At 38.1% G+C, this 15,281-nt stretch overlaps 1 protein-coding gene across 1 annotated transcript in view; it reads left to right on the top strand.

The window, feature by feature from the left end:
- PRKDC (protein kinase, DNA-activated, catalytic polypeptide) overlaps positions 1 to 15,238 on the top strand; it is a gene marked incomplete at both ends in the record, with an annotated part of 47,294 nt that extends 32,056 nt beyond the window's left edge. The window contains 13 exons of the mRNA XM_010186723.1: positions 2,691 to 2,899; positions 3,324 to 3,462; positions 4,048 to 4,236; positions 4,703 to 4,927; positions 5,540 to 5,648; positions 6,364 to 6,475; positions 8,043 to 8,232; positions 9,391 to 9,565; positions 9,653 to 9,834; positions 11,555 to 11,735; positions 12,250 to 12,410; positions 13,839 to 14,050; positions 15,151 to 15,238. Coding sequence (XP_010185025.1) covers positions 2,691 to 2,899; positions 3,324 to 3,462; positions 4,048 to 4,236; positions 4,703 to 4,927; positions 5,540 to 5,648; positions 6,364 to 6,475; positions 8,043 to 8,232; positions 9,391 to 9,565; positions 9,653 to 9,834; positions 11,555 to 11,735; positions 12,250 to 12,410; positions 13,839 to 14,050; positions 15,151 to 15,238 — 2,172 coding nt within the window. The remainder of the gene's footprint in view (positions 1 to 2,690; positions 2,900 to 3,323; positions 3,463 to 4,047; positions 4,237 to 4,702; positions 4,928 to 5,539; positions 5,649 to 6,363; positions 6,476 to 8,042; positions 8,233 to 9,390; positions 9,566 to 9,652; positions 9,835 to 11,554; positions 11,736 to 12,249; positions 12,411 to 13,838; positions 14,051 to 15,150) is intronic.
- Between the last annotated feature and the right edge of the window lie 43 nt (positions 15,239 to 15,281).

The raw sequence follows: 15,281 nt of genomic DNA, 5'->3' as shown, positions 1-15,281 counted from the left end.
GTCACTGTCGCTGTATTTAATGTTTCTTGTCAGCTGTGTTGATCATAATGTTGCATCTGATTTGTAGCTCTCAAAATAATGGTTTCTTCTTTCTGTTATGAAAGTTAAAGGCTCTGTGACACTAGGTGTCATTTGTAATACAGGAGAAATGTCTAGTTTGGACTAGGTTTTTACACAGTGACAAACTTTGCTTCCTAGAACTTGTATTTACACATCTGAAAAAAATGTAATATCTTGTTTACTTTTTTCCTGTGCAGCTGCATGAGAGGTCAAATGTTATTGGGATTTTTCTGGGCTGTCTCGGTATTTTTCAAGCCAGCATCTCACAATAGCTATCTGTTAATATTCCCTCTTGACATTGCATTTGTTGGTTCTCTGTCTTGATATTATTATTTGTGTTGAGTTATGCTGTCTGTTAGACTCTATTCATAACACTGTTATGTTAGTCTACTATTTTCCTGAATACATATGAAATGAAGTCTCAGAACATAGATAAGTTAAAATTAGTCAAATATACAGACTTTGTAAGAACGATAAGAGCATCTCATTGCCATCCCCATTCAATAACAGAACAGCAGCATGAAGGCAAGCCTCAGCCTGAGTATTTGAGCATCCTGCAAAATAGTGAGAGAAAGTCTTGTCCTCAACAGGGAACAGAGTTCATATTGATCAGCTGAGAGAGCTAGGAGATGAAGAGCAAGAGGGACAGAATGCTGAGGCTGTCATTTGCCTCACAGAGGCTGTCCTGGTGGCTTGGCAATTTGGAAATACAGCTTCTGTTTCCTGTATACCAACAGAATGATAAATACTGACTTGTTTCAGAAAGGCTTCATATTTCACTGCCATTTCCTTCTGGTTGCTTGACTTTATTCTTCTACAGGTTCAAGTCCCATCAGGAGAGTAACTTGGCGATAAAAAGCTGTTTTTATCTACAAGTATAATCTTAAAATTGACTGTGATGCTCTAGCATTGGCTTTCAGGACAGATTAAAAACCAGCTGAAATACTAAGAAGTTAAACCCGTGACAAAAGTTTAAATAGACTCCATAGAGATACCTGGCTTCTGAAGACCATGAAATTGCCTTATAAATATTTTATCTGTCAGACTAGGTTGGATGCCATTCATCCTAATCTTTGAACATGTGGTGCAAATAAAGACAGAATGCATTGCATACAGAGCAAGGAACATTCCCACTGATTTCAGAAGATAAGTGATCAGTCACTGAGAGGCACTAAATGGAAAGCTCCCCTTTGTTGTGGGACAATGTGAATTGTGAGTTTGGGAGGGTATTCATTCTCTGGAAGTACTGTTATATTTGCACAGTTCTTATACTTTTTCTTAGCCGTGGCTGAGAAAAGGCTTTTGATCTTACATTAGCAAGACTATTCTAAGTTTTGAGACTGCAGCTGGCACCACATCCCTGATATAACCCCTAAAAGTTAGCAGTCAAGGAAGGTGTGCCCATACATAAAAGTGTATGGGATACACGTGCATCTTTGGTAGAAACCACTAGTTGAAATTGCCTGAATAGCAGGTGAATCTCCTCATTGAGATCCACCTGGTTGAGAAGCTCAAGAAAGTGGACAAGCTTCTCCACTTGAGAAGCTACAGGAAGCTGTTCTTTTTCTCTTTTTTTAGTGAGTACAAATTTATTGGTGTGAGAGTCATTACAAGCTGTGTAATGTTTGCTTATGCCAGATGCCTATTCTGCAGTTTTTGTGATGTTTGCCATTTATCAGAGAAGTGTAGCTTGGTTGTTCTCACAGTCTCCTGTTTGCAATTTCTAAAGAATGATTTATTTTTCACTTAGTATTCTTCGACATACTGTGTTGCAAAAATCAAACTTTAACTTTTGTCCTAAAACTCTGTGCTGTTTCTTGTAATGAAAGTTATATTATCCCTCTTCCATGTTGCAGGTTTTTCTTCTTCCTGTTTGGTTAAGATATTATTGCAACTTTCCTTTAGGTTCTTAAGTGGGGAAAAAAAAAACCAAACAAACCACTTGGCTTTAATAAACATATCTGTTACTTTCTTTATATATTTATCTGTATTTGGGATAATTATTTAAGTACGTAAAATAAACCTTCAGGTAAACAAGAATGTTCCTGAAAAGAGGTTTTTCTGTAGTTGGACTGATGTTAAATAGGATAAAGACCTGCTAGAAATGTTGTTGTGTCTTTAAACCAAGCAGGACTAGATGAGTACAGGACTAAATGAGTCTAACAGGAAGCTGTGGTACGCTAAAATTGGGTAAGTGTGTGGTGAGAGAGCCTCCAGCTCAGAGAAGGCATCATGGTTAATCGTGCCTTTGGCTTATGGCAAATGTACCGCTCAGTAGGTTAAGTGAAACACGGCTGTCATGTAGCAAGCACGCCACTGCCAACAGACAGAAGGAAAGGTTGAGACTGTGAATGTCTCCATACACCTTTCCCCTGAAGGGAGAGAATAACCCTCCCTTCAAATAACCCTCTCTCTGAAGGGAGAGGTTTTTCTCTGCTGTTCTTAGTCCAAGGAGCAACAGCACAGAAGGAAAAGATCCCACTTTTCTCAGAGTTGGGAACTTGTGGACAATTAAGGACTTATTTTCAAAGCTTGCACTGTAGGAAAAGGGATACCAAGTAGGTGATCTATAAAAGGTAACCATCAGTATAGTTTTAGACAAAGCAGACACCTGTTGTTTTATTTCTTAGGAAATGAGTTACCAGCACAGAGAGCTACTGGAACTGGATTCAGCTAACGTGAGCACCAGCTGCCTTGCAAGTTTACAGCAGCCAGTGGGCATCCTTCTTCTGGAGCACGCCCTCATGGCTCTGTCTCCTGTGGAGGAGCCCCCAACCAAGCGGATGCGTGGGAGGAGAGAGCTTCCCCCAGATGTGATCAGATGGATTGAACTTGCTAAGTAAATTCTTGTTTGAGACAATTTACTCACATTTATTTGTGCCTTGTGAAGAACTCCACCTTTATGGCTTATGTCTTTCCCCCTTTTAGAATTAGATACACTTTTAATTTCTTGGTCTTAATGACTATCTTTCAGTTACAGTAGCTAGACCTAACAGCTATGCACCCTGATGATGCTGTCAGACTGTGAAAAGCATCTTGTTCATAACTTTTCAGCTGCAGGAGTTTCCACGGTTTAGGTATTATGCTACAAGATTAAGTTAATCTAGTTAAATATGTATTTATGATATTCTAGAAAAAAAATACAATTTTTTCTTTGGTTTTTTCCTGTTACTGCTTATTGACTTATTTTTTAAATAGCTTATGTTTGCATTGATACACCTCTGTTCAAGTGATTAAATGATTTCCCATTTCAATTTTACTAGGCTCTACCGATCTCTTGGGGATTATGATGTCCTTCGTGGTATTTTCAGTGGTAAGATTGGGACTAAGGAAATCACGCAGAAAGCATTGTTGGCAGAGGCAAGGAGTGATTATTCTGAAGCAGCTAAGTATTATGATGAGGTAAAATGACAACAAGATTTTTTTTGTTTCATAAATCTCTCATGACTTAAAACTAATAAGCCAAAATTGAATAATTTGAGAAGCAGCATATTGTTTAAAATGTTCTTGTGTTTTGTTTGATTGATGGTTCAGTCTGTAAAGACGTGGGAACAGATGAGCAATCACAGCAGAGCAGTAAGCATGATACTTTTTAGTTTTTGTTACAAAGCTTCACAGCTGCAATCACCTAGGCAGACAAGTAAAACACCGTAGGCAAACTGCCACTCCAGGAGAGCAAACTGCATGTGTTCCTGGCAAAGAAAATCTGCGTTACAGTGGGTAAAAATGAAGAAGGATCTCTTTAACCTTCTTTTAAAATCTTTGCTCTTTAAAGATGCAGAGATGCCTACCTGAAATGAATTTATATATAAATACTGAAAAGCTTGATTTTTTTTTTTTTTCTGCATTTAATGTTGCTGTCATGTTCTGGTAAATGGATAGATATTTTTATGAGAGCATGAATTGTTAAGTTCCTGGTGACTTAGAGTTGAAACTAGTGTCAGATTCCAGCTGAGAGCCTTACTCCCCCTCAAATTCATTCCCTAGGCACTCTCTAAAGAAGACTGGCAAGATGGAGAGCCAACAGAAGCAGAGAAGGATTTCTGGGAACTTGCATCTCTGGAATGCTATGACCACCTCACAGAGTGGAAGTCTCTGGAGTATTGTGCTACCATTAATATTGATAGTGGAAAACCTCCAGACCTAAGCAAAACGTGGAATGATCCATTTTTCCAGGTTTTTAGAAATAATTTTGTTGGTACTGCACTGTTTTTGTCTCTGCAGGGATGTCCATCCCACAGTAATTTGATCACAGGTGGAAATCAATTGCATTATTTGGATTGCTTTTAAAATGGAAATTAGCAGAGACTCTCATATATAAAATAATTGAAACAATTACTTCTGCTGGTTTTATTATGTTTAATTTTTACCTTGAGTCTATGGCTGATCATATAGGACCAGCTTTATCATCATCATCAAGATTTACCAAACCACTGGTTCTGAAACTGGTAGAATTTGATAGCAATTTCCTGAGCCTATCAGAAAAGGCTGCTGTGATTTGTTAGCAAATTTAAATTTGTCTAAAGTTAAAACATCTAAGAAAACCATTTTAAAAAATTGTATTCAATCTGCTACTGATAACAAAAAAATTATAATCTAAGATTCCGTTCCTGGAAATAAAGACGATATTTTCATCTTGTAGGAGGTGTATCTGCCCTATATAATTCGCAGTAAGTTGAAGTTACTGCTCAGTGGGGAAAATGACCAGACTTTGCTAACTTTTATTGATGAGGCAATGAAGACAGAACAGAAGAAGGCAATTATAGAAATGCATTACAGCCAAGAGCTTGGTCTCCTTTACATCCTGCAAGATGATTATGACAGAGCCAAATATTACATAAGCAATGGCATGCAAATCTTCATGCAGGTAACAGTCTCTGCTATCTCTAAGATTTTTCTGTATAAACTCATGGAACAATGAAACTTTTTACTGCTGTTAGATTATACTCTTGAGAGAAACACTTGCCCAAATAGAATGAAATCTAGGTGCTTTCCAGTCATGGCAAAACTTCTTGTGAATTCACTGCTTGAAATGATGGGAGTTGAACCCGCCACTGGAGTGCCTTCCGTTTTAAATTTGTTTTGTAGTTCTGATTTCACCTATTAAAAATTTTTCAAATTGCTTGTACAGACTAATAGCAGATTTATTTATTTCATCTTTTCTGAAGCCTCCTGTCCCTAGAATAAACTCGAAAAGAGACCATTACATTGAGAGGTTACAACTTCGATCTGTTATCAAGTTTTGATTAGACTGCAGAACTATTCTAAAACCTACGATAGGAACTACAGCTAGAATATGCCTCTATACTTGTCCAAAGCAGAGTTGCTTTGAGATTACAAGTTATTAAATTACTTGTAGAATGTTGGGTTGTAGAGCATAATATGTAGCAGCATCACATAAATAGTTTGTAGAGCACTTAATAGAACCGTGTTGTAAATTCTGTATAAGAAACCTTCCATTTTCTCCCTTTCTTTTCAGAGCTATTCCAGCATTGATACTTTGTTATATCAAAGTCGAATGACTAAGCTGCAGTCTGTACAAGCTTTGACAGATACACAAGATTTCATCAATTTTATGACCAAGAGAAGTAAAGATTTATTTTTTAATTAAGTGATTTTCCTTTCATTGTTTTAAATAATTATGGTTTCCTGAACTTTGAATTTCAGTTTCCACACTTAGAGGACTGAACTCCTGTTTGAAGGAATATAGGTCTGGAATTACTTCTTACTGTCTTCTTGACAGTAAGAACTATTGCAGTTGTGTGAGACAGACTTGAAGATACTTCTGTGTGCTACTGCAGAGTTTTATTAGCCTAGCTCTTGTGATAAATTAAGTAAGTAATAGTTTTAAGTGAGTAATAGTTTTAAACTAAGTTGTTTGTTTTTTTTAATTGAGAGGGACTCACTTTTGGTACCAAATAGTGGTTAGCAGAGTTAAAAGATGGATGTGGTATATAGTTTATGGCTACTGAGGTAGGCATGCAATACAAATTTGTGCACATAAACCAAATTATATATTACATTTAGTTAACTGTTCAACTCTATTCCAGCACAGCATATTCCTCTATGGACAAGTACCTACCCAGGGGTGATTCCCAGTGACAGTTGACACTGATGTCCTTGCTGAGACTCCTGTGCTTCAGCAATGTGATCACTAAATAGTGTATTTAATGCAAGCCCAGAAATGCACATGGGTTGTTTTATTGCAGTTTTGTGGTTTGAATATTGAACTATGTTTGGTTTAGGCCTTTTTCATGCTGTTTCGATTTAGATGGATTCAAAGTATTCTTAATTGGCTTTTAGGTAACTTAGCTTCACAGGCTTCCCTTAAGAGACTTCTCAGAATTTGGACAAGCAGATATCCAGATGCTAAAATGGATCCTATGAACATCTGGGATGATGTCATTACAAATCGGTAAAATTACATTTTTGGGTTAGCTTTAATTCTGTCTGCCTGTAGAGTTCTGAGAGGTGCTTTCTCTAATGCTGCTTGTTTTCATGTGAGGGGGTTGTTCATCCACTGTGTGACTTTTTTTATTTTTTTAATTCCATTGTAATAGCTTTATCAGTATAACTGTGTTTTTGTGTTACTTAACCTGTTGTGAGAAACAAAGGCGGTTGAGAAATGGACAGGGAATAAACTGCATTTAGATATGAAAACATAACTGTTGGTTTAGGCATTTTCTTGCATAAGTGACTACATGCACTGTACCAGCTAGCCCACTTCAGCAGCCCTTAAACACCTCTGCTTGTAATTGAGTAGACCAGCTGCATTTAGCGCAATGAAACACCACCCGAAAGGCCAGTCTGTTATGAATGAAAATACTTTGTAGGTAGTTCCAAAGTTAGGGAGTGTACAAAATAAGCCCAGCCCTCTCACTATCAGTGCTTCATGTGTTTATAGGAAAGGTAATGACCAGGGCTGTAATTGGAGACTTTTGCTCTGCAACTGTTGCTAGAAAGAGCAAAAGCCCTCTGGAGACTCCTTTGGATTAGCTCCAAAGAAGCTGGAATGCTTTTTTTGAATTTGAAAGTTGTCTGTCCTCCCCATGGTATCCGTCTTCATCCCAATGCGTTCTTCGCATGCAAATCTAGGTTCTTTCCCTTTTCCCGGGGGACAACTTCTTCAACAGTTCTGCTGATACCCACTGTGCTGTGTAATTTATTTTATTTCCTCCAGGTGCCAGGAAAGCATGGGTGTGGAAGACCTTATGGCAATTAAATATTAGGCAGAATACATAGTATAGCTTACTCCTTTACAAAGTCCCAAAACATTTATTTCTTGTCAGTGTCTTGAACATTTTTATGTGCTTTTAAAAAAACCTTTATCTCATCTTAAATTAGTGACAAAGGATGCGCCTTTATTCAGCGCCAAGCCCTACTCCAGACTGCAATGCTTTCCCCTGCATTGAACAACAGTCTACATAATGAGAGATGCTATTAAATTATATAGGACTGGTTGTAGGATGAAAAAGATTTAGCATTGATTAATAGCATTTCCTTTTCAAATGTTGGATATGGTCGCTGGTATTTTCTGCAGCACAAATTCCGATGTCGACATGTGTTTGTGTCATATATATTTGAATCGCAAGTTGACATAAAATATAGCCTGGCACTTACACAATATAAGCAAGACTGCTGTTTGCACTTCTGTCAAGTTGGAATGCAAGCTGTCTTGGTGAACTTTGAGGTTGTAGCTTTGATTTTAAAGGAACAAACCAACTAAAAATCCTACTCTGTTATGGACATTTTCTAATACTTAATCTCATTGATTCAAGATCCTAGAAGGCTCTCAGGGTCAACCTGTCCCTGGTTGTGACTTCCCAGATTTTGAGGACTATGTTTAGCCCTTGTTAAGGGTGATTGCCGTAGCTTGCCATTATTTCTAAGCTTTGTTTACTGTCAGGTAGAACAACACTTTTGAATGTTCATTCCCTTGCATGCATATCAGAATGATTTGTACTCCTGTTGTCATTGTGCAGGTGTTTCTTTCTTGACAAACTGCAGGAGAAACTTCTCTGTGATCAGGCCAATGATAGTATGGAGGTGGATGAGGAATATGGTGCTGGTGACCAAATGGAAGTGGATCAACAGGATGAAGACATGTACTCAATGATTAAAAGCTGCAAATTCGACATGAAAATGAAAATGATAGAAAGTGCCAGGAAACAGGTGACTGTACTGTCTGATAGCTTTCAGTTTTGTGAGAAAATATATAGAAACTACAGCTGGAAAAGCCTCTTAGGTGGTCTTGGGCACCCTTTTTGTTAGAGCAGACCTTGTCTGCTTTTGACCTTACTGTTCAGGACATATTGAAAACTCAGGAAAGTAAATTCTACAGAGAAGAAAAACAAATGGATAAATGATAATTACAAAAGTTTATGATAATTTATCATTACTGGAAATGTGCCTGAAGGCCTCTGATCTGCAGATGGTTTCTGACACGTTATTTACCTGCCCTTTAGAATATCTGAAATGCTTCAGCCTTTAATGAAAGGGATGATTGCAATAAAACATTATGCTTTCTAATTTACAAATAATCTGTACAAAAAACCCCACCCAAATAAAATTCAAATTGAATCAATATAATTTACTTCAATCAGCAATGATGAAACAGTTTATGGTTATGTTTTTTACAGTTATGGTTTTTTACAGTTTTCATTAATGCTGTTAGCTTTAGTTCTTTATAGAAGTGTTAATTAACCTAAGTGACTTAGAAATTTTGTTTTGGATCTGACTGTTAAACTAACTGAAACGTAACTGTCTTTGATAATTGGCCTTTAGTGTTTCACGCTTAAGACTAATAATATTTAAGTCGAGGTCCCCTCATCTTCTGAAATGCTGCAGAAATCTGCAATCAGGGACAGAGTTTATTTTAATCACTTAATGACCTATATAACGTTAGTGCTGTGTAGGCTATACACTCTTAAAGGACTAAATGAAAAATAAGGTTTCCTTCAGTGTTACTTACATGAAACTTTACTTCAAAACACAAACATAAGTGGTTTCCTTAATGTTGTTATAAACCAAGTTATGTTTCCCATATGTGTTTGTACTGCAGAACAATTAATGCCTATTTAATCATGCAGGTAGAATTATTTTAATTTCTTCCATTTGTCAAATGTCTGTTCTTCTCTTTTTCTTTTCAAATTTCTTCATTAGCACAGATTTGTTTTTTAATATGAGACCCAACGAGCAGTGGACCTGTCTTCATCTTGCTTAGCTTTACTTGTGTTACCTTAATCCTCTCATCCATTAATCTGGTTGCAGGAAGGTTTTGTTTCCTCTTCAGTTATATTTTCTGAAAATTCTGTCTTAATCTGAATACAGAACAGCTTCTCAGTTGCCAAGAAGCTTCTGAAAGACCTACACAAGGAAGCCAAATCAAGGGAGGACTGGCTGGTGAGGTGGAATTGTGCCTATTGCCGCTTTTCACATAGCTGCAGCCGGAAACAGAGTTGTCCTGAACGCATGCTTTCTGTGTTGAAAACCATCTCCCTGCTTGGTAACAGCCTTCTCTTTGCTTCACTTTGTTTATTATACAAAGGTACTTTCTTGTCAAATTACTGACTTTGTTTTTGAATTCCAACAGAATCTGACTGTCCTAGCAAGAAGATAACGGCCCTCCGAAACCAGAATCTTCTTCTGGGTACTACATACCGCATCATGGCCAATGCTTTTAGTCAGGATCCAAGATGCCTTGAGCAAATTGAGGAAGAAAAAGCTGCAAAAATATCAGTACTATCAGGAGAAAGTCTTGAGAGTCCTGAAAAGGTAAATAAGAGGGGGAAAGCTTTTAGGTATTTCAGTATTGTAATCACTACTTCAGTACATGGTGATGTATATGGATAGATATAAAGAATGTGAAACCCTTGTGCTGTTAGCAGTGATTTGTCCAGGAACACCAGCTAGGGGAAGGGGGGAAAAAAACCTGAAACAAAATAAACAACAACCCACTGTGGTTGCTGTTTTGTCTGGTTTTTGCTCTCCTGGAGTTCTGCACCACTGTAGCCTTTTTAACTGGGAGAGTATTCTTGTGTTTCTATGTTCCTGCATTTTGTGTGGAGGGGAAAGGCATATTCATAGCACTCACATGCACGGTGGCAAGACAAAGCTTGGAAACATGATTCTCAAAGAATGCCTTTATTTCTGCTGGGTGCTTCTAAGCTTTTTCATGCTATCAAACTATCCTATTTGATAAAGAGATATCATAATACTCATAGTGATACTGATATACTTACTTTATCTACATTAGTTTAGTGATATTGAGGAGAGGGGTCTTTTAAGATACCCTGCACAGGTCATCTTTGCTTTTTTTTGGGAGGCGCACATTTGAAGAATACAGTGACAGACCGTGCTTCATCCAAAATAGTATATGTTGTCAATTGTCCCAGATGCTGTGGCACTGACTTCTTGTCTAACAAATTAAGAATTTGAAGTACCACTGCTGTCTTCTTTCTATTCATTCACAAAGCCACCATGAAGACCCTTAGATATGAACCATATCAGTATTAAAGAGCAACATTTTTTTCTTAATTTGTGTTTTTGTGATTGTTAAAGAAAAGCAGGTAAAGAAGCGATTCCTGCAAAGAAAGATTGTAAATTTTCAGATGTGTAGAAACTTGAGCAAAAGCTTAAGCTTCATTTATTGGCTAATTATTAAGAGCATTCTTCTTAAGGAAATCTAAAGGGTGACTTTAAAAGCTCTTCTGTGTCTGAGTCAGACTGGGATACCAGATATTTCTATAAGATTAAAGATCTTAGCCTTTTTTTAGCTTAGTATTAAGCAATATTCTGACCCTGATAGTTACCCTCTACCTACCTGAAATTAAAAATATTTTCCAGTTGTTCCAACTTGTCCTGCAGCAGCTCTGTATTTTCCTTAATAACTACAATGGCTGCAGTGTCTGAGGTTGGTAAACTTGTTGGCAGTATGAGAATATATATACTTGATTTATAAACATTCCATTGTAAAGGAAATTGTCAAGCCCTTCATTGTACAAGCTGCATTAGAAATGTATGATCAAAATGACTATGTTTGTAATAGGGATAACAACACCAGATTTGAAATAGTTTGATGCATGTTTTTTTAACATGAGTTCTAAGTACAGCTGTAATGCAGATGTTGCAGATATGTCTTAATAGGAGAAAAATAGCATTTTTAGTTGTGTTTTCTGTTAACTGCAGAAACTCCAGTAACATTAACTTTTTTTGCAGTTATAAAAAGTCCACATAACATTTCCAGAGACGTAATTTACGTTAAAAGTGTGTTTTATGTTTTTCCATTGAAAATTCTGAAAACTAAAATTCTGGAAATCACGGCTAGAAATAACGTCCTTTTTTTTTATTTTCCCCTTTGTATCAGCTGCTCAAAGCATCCAATACAGTTAAAGTTTTATCTGCTCAAGACTTGCAACCAAGCTCCAGTTTCAGAAAGAATTGTTGAATGCTACGAGCTAAGATGTCTCTTTTTCCTCTTATGGTTGGATTTCAGGTGTTGGCAGGTCTGAACAAGAAGGCTTTTCAGTGTTTCAGCAGTGCTGCAAGGAAGTCTGAAGAGGAGGTGCAGTCCCACTCCATGGAACATGTAGATGTGGTGGGAGTTATCGATGCGTATATGACTTTGGTTGGTTTCTGTGACCAGCATCTGCGTAGGGAAGAAGAAGGCTTGCTTGGTTAGTCAAGATTTCTCCTAAGCATGTGAGGTGGATTTATCTGTGATACTTGAGCTTCTGTGATACCCAGGATATCTCTCTGAGCAACACAGCTTGAATTTAAATGGAACAGTCTGTCCTCCAGTTCAACAATGTTTATGTGGCTTTTCTTTCCCCCACTGCTACTGCTAGCTTTGGTACTAGTGAATCACTCGTAGTCTCCTTCTCTCTTGTGAGATAGGTATCATATCCAGCAGATGCTTCCCTTGTTCCTTTCCAGACCACAGCAGTGCTGTGTTTAACGCAGGCAAGATACCGGCAGTGATGCAGCTTCCTGATAAAGCTAATCCTTACAGTCCCCAACTACATGTGTTGCTGATGTGTGCAGTTCAAACAGATGGGCAGGAGAACAAAGTAAAATACAAAATACATGGGGAAGAAAATACTGAATTGTAAAGATGAATGTTCCAGATGATCAAAGACGTGGAACAAGTGATGCTGTTTCTGATAATTCTTGTTTAATGTCTCTTGGCAGAAATTAACACTGCAGATCTGCAGTTATTCCCAGCTATTGTGGTGGATAAAATGATAAAAGCTTTAAAACTGAATTCCAGAGAAGCCAGGCTGAGATTTCCTAGACTGCTGCAAATAATTGAAAGATATCCAGCAGAGACATTGGGTCTAGTGACACGAGAGGTTAGTTGCTTCCATTTTCCTGGCAGCAAATGTTACTATAAATCGAATTTAAAAGGTGGGGTGGAGGTTGGATGGACAGAGAGGTTAGACTGGTAAGTTTTGCTTCAGGTAAATCAGATAAATTTTTTCCTGTCATTGTTCCTTGTCTTTTCTCTAACTTGCTGAGCCTAATTCATATGGACAGAAACTTTTTTCTTAAAAGTTTTTTTATCATTATTCTGTTTCCAACTATTAGTTTGAGAGCTGCTGAAAAAAAAATATATTATGTTTTTTCTTCGTTCTGAACAATTTAAGTGGGCTGATAAAGGTGTGTAGGATTAGGGTGAGGAACACATCTTATTTCTGTAGTCTGAGTTTCCTGTATGCAGGAAGCCAACAGCTTTTCCAGGCTCATTTTCCGCTTCTCCCACTTTTCCCTGTCCTGCTTCACTTGAGAGGTTACTACAGCTTCTTCCTCCCTTCCACAACCTGTCCCTCCATTGCCATTCCACAGCAGGATACCGTGGTGGGACAGAGAAGTCCTCTGTGACTCATGCCTGTTCCTGCCTCGACCTGCCCACGCTGGTGCTCTGAGAGTGCCAGGCCCTGTCAGGGGAAGAACTCAAGAGAGACAGAAACATGGTTTAGTTATCCCAAGAAACTGAGAACATAGCCAAAATGGCTACGGTGCACAAGGTGTGGCCGCAGTGAAACTCTGATGGTTCAAACAAAACCTGATGCCTGATCCAGTTCACAGACCTCACCTCTTTGTCCTCTCTCTTTCTATGAGATAAATACTGGCAGTCTGATCTTAAACTCTGTTAGAAAACTAGGAAGGGATGAGACAGGAGGAAAGGAGTCAGAGTCTGGTCTCTTTCTGTCGCAAGAAAATATATTCTAGCACTCTTTTCAAAAGTAATACAGCTTTTGGAGTGAGGTGAGCATGAAGTATATTGGTGGGGAATGCTTTACTGAAATTAATACCTGTCAGCAAGTCCAAACCTCTTTAAAGTTGAGGGAATGACAAAACTGTGGTGGGACTTCCAGTGGTCTTCTTCCTGGCTTTTTTTAACTCAAATAAAGACTTCAACCCAATGGTATTTGAATATCTCTTCAAATTTTTGAGTTGTTTGAATCTGATGATTAAAAATTATTATATTGGATCCAGGCAGAAAAGCCACAAGTTTGAGTATAAAGCCTTCTCTTGATCAAATCTTTGTAAAGGAAAACCTATTAAGCAGCAGTAGTTCATGGTGGTGGTAGTAGTAGTAATAATAATAAAATCTGCTTTACTGGGGAGTGTTTTACGCAAGCTAGTTGACATCCTCTGTTTCCTATTCACGTGTTTCTGCCTGCCAGGCTGGGCCACAGAGCAGTTCTGTTTGCATTTGCTACATTTAGTGTTTTCAAGGAGGACGAAAGTTGAAGGCAGTTCTTGTGTTTTTGCAGCTTTCTTCGGTTCCCTGTTGGCAGTTCATCGGTTGGATTAGCCAGATGATGGCACTACTTGACAAGGATGAAGCAGTAGCCGTGCAACACACTGTTGAAGAGATTGCAAATACCTATCCCCAGGCAATCATCTACCCTTTCATGATCAGCAGTGAAAGTTACTGTTTCAAAGATACTGCAACTGGTTGTAAGAACAAGGAGTTTGTAGAAAGGTGAATTTACAGAGTCACTCTTTTGTATGATTTTTATTCAGGAGTGGAGAGATTTATTTTTTTCCTAATGAAACTGTTTTATTTAGGGGGCATGAGAAACATGAGGGGATAGTCCCATGCACACTGTGCTCCCATTTGAAGGCACAGGAAAAACCAATATATAAGCTCCCTTAGTATTAGCCATACCCAGGTTGGTGGCATTAATACTTTCTGAAGTGTTGAGTACATATAGTCCCTAGGCTGTGGGAATTTTTTCAGAGAAATCAAGAAGAGCGCAGAGAGGCCAGTCCTTTCTACTGGTAATTCTGTGGTAGTCAAAGTTTCTTTTTCCTTCTCCTACTCTACTGAGGCTGAAGGGAAATCCAGTACATGATTAGGCTCTTACTGTAGTAAACTGCACAGCGGTGAGAGTCAGTACCCATCAAAGATGAAGATGAAGCTAGCTTGGACATTTGGAGTCATTGTAATACCAAGATATTTAAATGGAATAGATGCTTCTATCAGACTTCAGTGAAATGGATGCACATTATCTTTTGGGGAATGACAGCTCTTTGTTGTCGTCTTTATTTATTCAGTGGGGAACATGCACCTTCCTCTACAAGGTCTTCCTTGCCCATTTTGCCCTGCAATAAAACTGGAGTTAATCCCCAGGTATAAGTCAACTTGGATCACACAGTGCTGTACAACCACTAATACAATTTTAGGTGTCCTTTTGCCATTTTTTAAATCTCTGATACGTTTTCTGAATGTCTTCACTTAAAATAAGAGGATAAAGTCTTGTGCTTCACAAACGGCCACCCTTGAATAACTGTTGTGACAGAATGTATAGTCTAGTTAGTGCCCATTTCTGTTGCGAGTATGCTTTCCGCTCCCCCAGCAAGGTCCTATTTTCACAGTTGGACACTTAATTAAAAAATTGAGAGCCATGTGGCAAGGACAGTCTTACAGCCCATGAGAGAATTCTGAGGGGGAGTCCTACCTAGGTTATTTTGCCAGCTTCTTGAATATAACAGACAGTCTGGATCATTGCTTATCTGCAGGCTAGGTGGTGATGGTAGTTCCTGTTGCATTGTGGTGCACTATTTTTTATTTTTTTAAAGGATCAAGGATAAGTTGGACAGAGGAGGAGTAGTTCAAGATTTTGTTTGCTCCCTGGAACAGCTTTCTGATCCCATGATGCTTTTTAAGGTAAAGTGGTTTGGTTCTTTTTACCCACCCCTCCACCCCCACC

Source organism: Mesitornis unicolor, unplaced genomic scaffold (assembly GCF_000695765.1).
Source record: "Mesitornis unicolor isolate BGI_N332 unplaced genomic scaffold, ASM69576v1 scaffold106, whole genome shotgun sequence".
NCBI classification, from domain to species: domain Eukaryota; kingdom Metazoa; phylum Chordata; class Aves; order Mesitornithiformes; family Mesitornithidae; genus Mesitornis; species Mesitornis unicolor.
This window is presented reverse-complemented; position numbering and strand designations above follow the sequence as displayed.